Here is a 10,227-nt window from a genome sequence, read left to right on the forward strand (position 1 = left end):
TCTCTGTCTTTTTTTTTTTTTTTTTTTTTTTCATTTTTTTTGTCCTGAAAACAATACTAGTTGTTACTTATGTGCCCATTGTTGCTTTCCTAGCCACAGGAGAGGTCCCGTGGGAATTGGTTGGATAGTCACTTAATTCAATTCTGCTAAAGCCAAGATCTTATCCTTTAAAAGCTCAAATTTTTTTTGGACATTTGTGATTTAAAAAAACCCAAAAGTTTTTCATTTGTCTTTTAATCTTAACAATTCATATATCATTGTCATGTTCATTTAATATTAAGCACATATAAAATATGAAAATTATCATATCATAAGTCAATACATTAAATACGAAATAATTTTTTTATTTTTATTAAATTTATATATAATTTTTATTAAAATTTTAAACTCTATTACTTTTATGCTTTTTTTTTTTTTTTTTTTTTTTTTTACCTTATCCTAATTAAATTATCAATTCCATATATCCCCACACAAGCTGGTAATTACTTCACAATGAGGAAAAGATAGCTACTATATATGAAAAATAGGGTCATCCTAGCATTGTGGCATTTGAAACTAGCTAGTAGAGATTCTCTCATATCTTTGAATATTCTTGCTAGTATTGCATTATGTCAAACACTATATATATTCAGCATCTGTTATCTTGATGTGGGGTTAATTACAATATTATTACATGATTGAAAGAGTGACAACTTGGGTTTGAAAATCATGTTGTATAGAAAATTGTTTCAACCATATATTATGATCATTATCAGTTTCAAATAATGAAAAAAAAATTAATGGTAATGTTATAGTACTGGAGGAAAATTTCCCCTACCTAAATATTAAATGCTTCAACCAGAGTACTTCTAATTAGATGATTGATATATATATATATATATATATATATATGCATTATTAGGGGAGGACCTCTAATCAAGCACAACATCTCTTTGGAAAGTCGTTGTGGGAAAAGAAAAGTTATAAACATTCTACATAACTACATGTTAGGATGTCTCTGTTTAGTTTGCACTTTTGGTATGGGTAGGATATGATCTTTCTGGTTTTTATATGATCATTGCCAAATGATCTGATTAATGTGTGTGTATATATATATATATATATATATATATATGTATAAACACACATAACTATTGTTTGTTCAGTACTGTCATTCTAATTAATTACGGTTTCTAGTTTTATGGGAGGGGATCTATATATATAATAAAGGAATGGAAAGAGATGAACCAATTTTCTATCCTTTTGTGTAGTGCATTGGTTAGGATTAAAGCAATAATGCCAACAGAGATTTTAATTCTTCTCTTGCACATAGATATAACATGGATTGATATCATATGAATCATATACATTAATTTACAATTTTACAGCTTCAAATTTTATTTTACTATTGATTGAATTATGTGTCATTTGGATGATGGATGAAATGAGATTTTTATGTGTTATAGTATCCTTTTTATCACTGCATTTTTTTTTTATTGGCGGGCTGAGAAGAAGAAACAAAAGAAGCGAAGCGTTGTCGGGTGCTGCTCACCCTTTTGCAGCATGCATCGTACATGTGTGCATAAATCCCTCGTGCTACTCACCCTTTGCGCTAGTGTTGTCGGGTAATGACACCATATTTCCAGTGTCCATTAATTTTTCTATATTTTACGAAATTTCTTTCAATTTTCCTTATTTCTCGACCTGTCTATCTGTTTCGTCTATAATGTCAATTCTGGTCCATATGGAGCCGGTCGATCAAGATATTGATTTGTCAGCATCAATGCCATTAGTTTAGAAACACCAGGGTGTGGTTAAAAGCTAGCTCAGCTAACTTCATTTTTCGTATGGTCCTTTCTTGTGTCTGATTGATTGTACCTACCCACTAGCTAGCCTGATCACATCAGAATCAGTTTTCTCTAGCAGTTTAGGGCCGTTCTCACGGCAAGAGAGAGGGGCAAAAGGCTACTTGGTTTTTAGTAGCCACGTTCAATGTCCCAAAGATGCACTTGTCAAGCGAGATGAAAATGGTATTCAGTAGGTTCTCTAAACTCAGATATTATCTATATACATATCTTGCAGGATAATTCTAGGTGTATGAGATTTACCCATGATGGTTATTATCTTCATTATCAAAAAAAAAAAAAAGTAAGTCTTCAGTTGCTTGATCTAGTGATCAAGATATCCTTAAAAAAGACATCAAGATTAGGGTTCCAGCCTTCCCACTCCTCTTAATATAGGGTTTTGTCCCCCTTGAACGACCAAAAAAAAAAAAAAGAAAGGCAATAAGTTATCATACCTAAGCTATCGGTAATTTTAGAGAAATTCCTAGATCAGCATAAGGGCAATCAGCATCCTCCAGAAGTGTGATTGTTGTGGATTGTGCAAAATTCTTCATACAGCTTTCATGACTTATTATTCTTGGTGACTTGTAAAGTTATATAATCTTCTCTTATGTGTTAAAAAATGGGCCAGTTATTGACTTTCTAATCTGCCAGCTATATGGTTAATTGGGAATGGTCATCTCTTATCATTTGCATCCATTCAAAGGTTCTCAGCTTGTTTAATTATCTTCATCAACAACAGTTGTGTTGGACGCAGCCAGCAACCCTTTTATCATCCATCCGATGGGTAATTAATTGGTGTGACCTCCACCATTGACTCTGCACTTTTTCCACAGCTGTACATTCATTATTGAATGAAGTGTTACTCCTATAGGATCCTTGAAGAAACATCAGTCCCCTCGTTACAATCACCATCATGCACGAATTATGAGAAAGAAGTTGCTGTGTCTGCATCAATGTTAACCATGTTATAGTAAAAGGACACTAGGAGATAGGACGGGCATATCCGGACATCAAAATTTCTTTTCAGTTGTCGTCGACCTTTCCCTGTTCAAAACAACGACCCTATCACAGTCCCTTGATATAGATCAATGAAGGAAAACTAGAAAAGATGATTAGAGCAAGCATTTTTTTTTTCTCAAAATGACTTTTAAAGCCTCGTGGATTTCCTTTGGCAAGGTATCTGTTTAGTGAAAAAAAAAAAAGGGAAATTACAACAGGGAAAAAAATTAAACAAGGTTTCTTGTTTGTTTGGTAATACAACTTTTAGTACTATTGATTACGAAAGCTCTTTTGCCTGTCAGCAATTGAACTTATGTCTTCCATCGTGGCAGCAGCAAGCATCATCGTCAGAAGAAAGGCACTCAGCTTGGTGGAATGGCCCATCCTCCGTCTAGACGTTTTACTTATAGGGAGCTGGCCAATATAATCAATTGAATTATGACCCAAGAATTCGCTATGGATAGGGAAAGGGAAGAGATAAAAATAACTTTGAGGCAGTGCATTTTCAGTCAAGCTTTCGTAGAAGCCTGAAGTCATTAGACTTGATAACAACAGAACAACAATGTGACAGAATTCAGGACAGGGAAAATTTTAATTTTCGTTCTATAGAAGTATTTTCTTTTTCCAGATTCAGTTCTTTGATGTTCCTTTCTGTAATCTGCAGGAAACATTTTGGTCTGTTTCTTTTGTATAGTATGCCAATGTATCATCAGAATTTGACTGTTTCAGTTCATTTTGGAAGTAGTGAAAATTTTATTCACAAAAGAAATGTGAAAAACAATTACAACTAATCTATAACTGAATGCTGGCTTCACAACCAGAGTACTTTAGTTGGTTTTCTGAATTCGTATTGTTTCCTCCAATCTTAAAACTGCCAGCTAGAAATGCAAAACATTGACAAAATAGTATAACGGCCCCCTATCTTTCTTGGGTCAAACAACAAACCGTTTGAAATTGTCCAGCCCAGTGAACCGCTGGGTTAGTGAGAAATAGAGCTCTGAGATGGGTTATTGTATCTTTCTACATTTGTTGAATTGTAGTGAAACTGTCCATGGTATTCAATGGAAGAAAAGTGCCCTTAAAATTTAAATCAGAATCAAGTTCAAGTAAACTCACGTTTTTCACCGCTCCCTTTGGTCCATCCGTCCATTATCGAGCAGAAGAATTTATGGAGTAAATCCAAGAATCTCAAATAGGAGGGAGATAGAATAGATATTGCTAAAAGCAATGATGACATGAGACAAAGTGCAACCAATTGTGCTTGCAGAGTAGTTTGAGACAAAAACATCAGTAGTAAGTTGAGATTTTTGCATAAACAATGGAAAATGAAAATTGGCTCTAGCATACTGTCTTCGCTAAAACCGTAGCAGTAGCAGCTCGTGCAACGCTCAAAGCTTGCTAACGAGCTGAAGCGGGTGTCTTAACGGTCTTGTCATGGGGGTTGCATTAGATTAATGCAGAATCGAAGTTACAGAGAAAGCAGAGTAGGCCACTGCAAAAAAAGTTGGGATTAGCTTAATAGGAGTCGAAGGGTGTGCCTAGATTACATTGGATTAGAGTTGCTTCATCGTAAAGCAAGGAGAATTCAGTGGCAACAACTGAAGGCAGGGTTAGTAGCAAACGAAGAGGGAAGGATTTACAAGAGAGACAGATTTCACATGTCAGTTCCAGAGAAATTTCACAATGAAATCACAAATTTACTAATCATCTATGTGTTATAATGACATTCTAACTAATCATGTGAAAAAGAGTAAAGGGGCAAGACAAGTTTGTAGCAGAAAAGAAAAGCAATCGGTTTCCCCTGCCAAAATTTTATGCTCCAAGAGAATTATGAATACGCACCCCAAACCTCCAAGCCATTGAGGAGGTCCAGTTTGAAAGTGATCTATACCCTGTCCTGCTACATTCCCCAATAACCCCTGGTCACTGCTATATATAGTCGTGAAAATGCAAAGTTTTCAAGCGCCATCACCCACAAGAGTGGGCAATGGGCATTTAATATATACCTATTCCATACGCCACAACCAACATGCTCTGAATAGCTACGGGGTGAAGTAACTCAATACACTGTCATTTGATGATAGTTATCTAATTCTGTCACACTGCACCAGGGTCTGAAATCCGGGTTCCTCTCATTGAACATGATTTTCTATGCTTTTTCCTTTTTTTATTTCTAGTTTTTGGGAATTATTGGGAAAGAAAGGGAGGAAATCACCACATGAGCATATAAAGAAGTCAAGCAAAAATATAATGTAGAGCCTCTCATCAGAAAATATATAGTAATTGCAGAAAAGGGCAACTCATCCTTGTCCAATGCTAATTTCACCATGTATTATAACCAATAATTGAAGTCAGAAAACAGTAGCATAAACTCAACATCCATCCATATTCATTTATGAAACAAAAAGATACTTCAACTAAAGTCTTTACCAATTTATATCAACTAAACTGAAAGCCTAAGCATATTGAAAATGACCAAACCGACCTAGCATCTGGAATGCTTCTGCTCCACTACCATCCTAGCTTCTTCCATTGACTGACACCAAGCTCTGCACGTAACTGTAACCTTCTATATAGAAATCAACACAATCAACAGGAAGCCTTTTCGTTCCTTTATCAACTGGATCATACAAAAAAAAACTCGGATAATCCTCTCTTGCTCTACCTCCTATATTCTTAATCACCACTTCACGATCTATCCAAGTACCTATTGGAATCAAAGACTTTGAAAAATTCTCAATCACAAACATAATAGTCCATTGTTTACTCCCATCATCACAATCACTCAGTACCCAAAACTCGAAACGATTCATATTATCACCATTAGCAGCAAAAACTAATGGATATACAGCAATGGCCAATGATCCCATGTAAGACATGACCTTCACATTTGCAAGTCGAGTAACGGCTGGCAATGGTATTGTCTTAAAAACCTCTCTTCCCATATCAAAGGAAACAACAACCTTGCGATCGGCGAACCTTTCCAATCCAATGCCTACCCAATTCAAACTACCATTAACAACCACTCCATCCTGCCCTCCACATAACACAGCAAAGTCGAAACTTTCTTGTATTTCTTTCCAAACCCCATCCCTCCATGAATAAACTTCAACCCTCACAAATGGAAACGCATCATTTCTTCTAAAAGAAACGATTCTGACTAGCTTATAATCATTGTTGAAAGAATCAAAGCCGAACCCAAGAAAGACCAACCAAATAGGGTTACTTTTGGAGGAAGCAATCAAAGGAAAGAGGCCTTTAAATTGCTTAGTTCCAGGGTTCCATAAAACAAATTCGGAACCATAACAAGGGGAAACATCGAGACAAACCAAACCATCGACGGAACCCACGATTTTCGGAAACCGAGGAAGCGGTTCTTGCAAGGGGATCTTCAAGAGAAGGCTGCCGTAATTTCGAGTAGGGTTAGTGATCAGCCAGATCCCGAATCCCCCACCGGATTGGGTGTTGTAGCGGCGGATGAGGAGAGATGGATCGGGAGAAGAGCGGCTGAGATGGGTGGCCACCAAAGCAGGGGTGGAAGTGAGGTGGCCCCAGTTTTTGGAAACGGATTTGAATCGGGTTAGGGACTTGACAGGTAATCTAGAGAGGATGTCGGTGATGATATTTTGAGGTAATGACAATGAGGACGCCATAATTCTCGGCCTTCTTCCTGAGCAAGAATGCATTCGGCTGTTTCTCTCTGTCTTCTCCTTTTTAGCGTTTTGGTCTTCGGTCTTCTCCCCCAAGCAGTTGAATTTGTGGGGATAAAGTAAGATCTTTTGGCTGTTTATGGTTATTAATTATGGTCTTACGGATTTTAAAAAAAGAACAATTATTCTTCTAATTTATAATTATCTTATTCTAATAAATCCATAAATTATATATCTACAACTGCATATTAAAACTATCTACAATTTTATTTTTGACAGCTGTTTTTGTATTTTTTGGACTTTTTCTGCTGCTTCGAGTCTTATTTTCCTCTTGTAAATTTAAAAAGTGGGAATTTCTGTCACTTCTAATGGGCTCCGAAGTCTGAATCGGTTGAATGCTTGAAAATGAATGTAAACCTTAGCCCCAGCACTGGTTGGACCTGGGCTTGTAATTTTGTATACATTTTTAGTGTTAAATGACTTGATGCTAAACATAGTGTTTCTCATTTTAATTGTTGTAACTTTTTAATATGCTTTTTAAGTCTATTTTGAGAGCTGATAGGATGTCTTCTTTGATAAATTTCTTTGTTCCCTTGCAATCTACCCTCCTTTTCCCAGGTTCAGGGAAATGTGAACTGAATGTTGTTGCATGAAACTAATGTGCAGCAGTCACTGCCACTGGGGTAACTAAAATCAATGCAGTTCATCAAACCAAATCTTTTGAAGCTATTAATATAGTCAATCGCGTACTAAACAAGAAGCATAGGCACATTGTACTTCTTGTCCATTTCAAAGGAAGATGTTCGGACCGAGTCATGCTAAAGCACAACAAAATCCCCCAGCCATGGTCCAGAGTAATGTCTGATCCGCACAACAATGTTGAGGATATATGTTGGAAAGAACCGGTTCACATTCTTTAAAATCTGGTTTTTCCTTTTCAAGTCTGTTACTAGTGATTAGGCAACAAAAAGGATTGGAAAATTCCCAAGTTTCCAGCTGGAATAGACTGATTCATCCACCAAATAACTTTTCATAATAAAAGAGTTGTCTGGCAGATTATTTGAACTGGTGTAGTTCAACCCTACCATTAAAATTAGGGTCCCACCACTGTTCAATCCCATGAGCTCTTTTAAAATTTCGAAGTGGATTTTGATTAATTGTCAGATAAGCTGAAGGAAGCAGATGCAATGGTTCTGAATTCTTCTTCAATACGGTTGAGAAGAGACAAACAATTGAATTCTGGGTTGAAAGCCTTTCGATTTTCCCAGCTCCAATCTCCTCCATCTTTTTCCTGTGTTCAAAATATCCCTTATACTCTGAACAAATAAGATCAGATGGATTCACAAACAGGAAAGGAGTCCATGAAGATAATGTAGTAAATGGATCATCCTCAGGCTTTGGATGGCGACCCTTAATGGCAATTGTGAGTGCTGCATTAACTACACTATTCGTGAAGCGAATCCCATTTTTCAGTACTTGAGGCTTGAGTATTTCCACTGGGGCAGATAAAAATGGGGGATTAAAGAGGTATGTTTCCACCAAACAACCCAACTTAGTCAAGTTCTTCCCAGCCAGCAAAGCCATAGCTGACCCAAGTGAATGTCCTGCTAACCAAATGTTGGATCCATTTGCAGTAGCTGTAGCAGCTATATCCTCCACAAACTTCATGGCCAGCTGAAACCTGGAGCTTACATGAAGTCTGTTGCAGATGCAGAGCAAATCCAACTTGAGATCACGGAATATAGAGGCTGGAGTGTTCAGAGTACCCCGAAAGGCAATAACATAATTTGGGGCAATTTTTGGTGTAGATTTGCGAGCAGAGGAGTTGAATTCATAAATGGCACCAAAAACGGATTGATCAACATCATCAATAAGACGATGGATTAGTTGAAAATTAAATGATTCCCACCAGGGAGGAGCATAAGCTTGGGGCCCTTGACGATTCTTCTGGCGATCACGTTCTAGAACATAAACGCCCTGAACCAAACTGGCAGCAATTGATCTTCGGTGATGTTCGTTTGACCTGAAAAAATTCTCCTTCCTATTTAAAAGTTCAGAAATACTTCAAATAATCTATCCAGACTTATGATATCAGTAAAAATTTAGCTTTGAAGTCTCAATAATCTCATTTCCACGTTTTACCAACTCTCCATAGAGTGAAAAATCAAATATAACTTTGGCCTTATTGCTCTCCTGCTACCTAGCCAACATATTCACCATTCAACATCCTCTAAGACGGATTGAAATTCCTCTAAATGAGATAATAGCTGCATCCAAAGCTCTTACCAGTCAATGGCTGTAAGGTGTGAAGGTCCCGAATGACTGAAAATTGCACTGTCAGAGGCCATACCTATTTTTAAATATATTGAAGGAAGTAAGTGCATCACAAAAAACAAAAAAAGGAAAAACTTTTCTCAACAATAGACGAGCTAGATTCTAGCCAAATGGCTTAAGCAAAACCAGAGCTTGCATCGTGAAGGACAGATATAATAGTTGGCAGATTATGTTTCACCATTTATCTCATTACCGTACAATTTGTGTGATTTGGCTTCAAGGTCATGGCAGGCAGGGGAGATTTTAATAGTTCTAAGCTTATATGTAGGAATCTAAATCCTGACAAGACAAGTATAATCATGTTAATTTTATCTAACACAAAAAAATTAATGAGTAAAGAAACCGTACCTTTAGGCCAATGAAATAAGATTTTCCAATCTTATTGGAAATTCTTTGGCGAGAGAGGAAGAAGCTGAGAGAGTTGCAGAAGAAGTTTTAGAACATGACTAGCAGCAATCATGGTGGCGTGAAATCAACGAACACAAGTGACAAGTTTTTTCTTTTTCTTTTTGACCTAAGAAAAAGAAAAAAAAAAAAAAAACTAAAAAGTTGAAGACAAAGAGTACTCCATGAGAATATTTCTTTTGGTCTGAAACTAGGATATAGCATCAAATCCTTATCCACGAAAAAAGAGCAATTATTCAGTTTTAAAACACCTGCGATCCATTCATTAAAAGGTAAAATAAATTCCATTTTTCAGAATAATTGGTGGACAAACTTTCAGTGGAAATTGGAGAGTAAAAAGGCTATGTGAGACCAAAGAAGAGGCCAACATGACCAAGCATAATTCTCAAGTCCATCAAAGTTCCTTTGAATTACAGAAACATAACCGCAACATGCACAATGTAGATATAATGTTTTAGAAATCGGAATTCTTCAAGCCCTATCTGATTCTTTACACTTTTAGAAGATGATCAGTTTACATCTTCTATTTCTTATAAAGGTAACTAACGAGTAGAAATTACAATCCCCAGGGTTCTTCCACCAAAAAGTCAGTGATCTAACTTTCCTCTATGTCATCCACTAAAAAAGGTCATGAAAGAACATGTACTATCTGTATTCATGCAGTTCTGACTGACTATCTGTAAAAGGGTTATTTGGTTAAGTGAGGAAGCGTTCCAATCAAGTAAAATGGAGTGAACCGGAGTTCCTTGGTTAGATGAGAAAATGTTGCAATCAAATGAAACGGAGTGAACCAGAAGACGGCTGAAAGAAAGATTAGAGCAGTTTCTGAAGTATTGAGTGTGACAGCAGAATAAAACTAAGAAGGGAACTTAGAAGAGAGAATTGTAGAGAAAGTTTGAGAGAGAAAATTGTGAGAAATTTATCAAAGTCCAAAATCCTCTCCAAATGAGTTGTGGGAACTCCTATATGTAACTTTTCAAAATGAGAGTTACATAACATGAGTGTTGAATAAG

At 36.5% G+C, this 10,227-nt stretch overlaps 2 protein-coding genes across 3 annotated transcripts; both read right to left on the reverse strand.

Moving 5' to 3' along the window:
• Positions 1 to 5,131: 5,131 nt before the first annotated feature.
• On the reverse strand, positions 5,132 to 6,683 carry LOC111309184 (F-box/kelch-repeat protein At3g23880-like). The gene has a single exon (XM_022908136.2). The coding sequence runs from the start codon at positions 6,509 to 6,511 to the stop codon at positions 5,345 to 5,347; it is 1,167 nt and encodes a 388-aa protein (XP_022763871.2). The 5' UTR covers positions 6,512 to 6,683; the 3' UTR covers positions 5,132 to 5,344.
• Positions 6,684 to 7,489: 806 nt separating this feature from the next.
• Positions 7,490 to 9,746, reverse strand: LOC111316145 (GDSL esterase/lipase At4g10955-like). Of its 2 annotated transcripts, XM_089765688.1 has the most exons (3): positions 9,158 to 9,746; positions 8,762 to 8,825; positions 7,490 to 8,498 (listed from the first exon to the last, which is right to left on the reverse strand). In XM_089765688.1, exons 2-3 carry the CDS (start codon positions 8,821 to 8,823, stop codon positions 7,532 to 7,534), a joined length of 1,029 nt encoding a protein of 342 aa, XP_089621814.1. In that variant the 5' UTR covers positions 8,824 to 8,825; positions 9,158 to 9,746; the 3' UTR covers positions 7,490 to 7,531. The 2 variants fall into 2 exon arrangements, with proteins under 2 accessions (XP_089621814.1, XP_089621813.1); XM_089765687.1 differs by lacking the exon at positions 9,158 to 9,746 and having other exon boundaries at positions 8,762 to 9,137.
• Between the last annotated feature and the right edge of the window lie 481 nt (positions 9,747 to 10,227).

The sequence above is a fragment of the Durio zibethinus genome, chromosome 9, assembly GCF_047325235.1.
Source record: "Durio zibethinus cultivar Kanyao isolate XHJ-2024 chromosome 9, ASM4732523v1, whole genome shotgun sequence".
Lineage (NCBI taxonomy): Eukaryota > Viridiplantae > Streptophyta > Magnoliopsida > Malvales > Malvaceae > Durio > Durio zibethinus.

Bases quoted from the DNA above. Each gene is read 5' to 3' on its own strand.
- LOC111309184 (XM_022908136.2), bottom strand. From the start codon at position 6,511: ATGCATTCTTGCTCAGGAAGAAGGCCGAGAATTATGGCGTCCTCATTG.
- LOC111316145 (XM_089765687.1), bottom strand. From the start codon at position 8,859: ATGCACTTACTTCCTTCAATATATTTAAAAATAGGTATGGCCTCTGAC. The intron at 8,499-8,761 runs GTAAGAGCTTTG...GAATTTTTTCAG, and splicing joins CACCTTACAGCCATTGACTG to GTCAAACGAACATCACCGAA.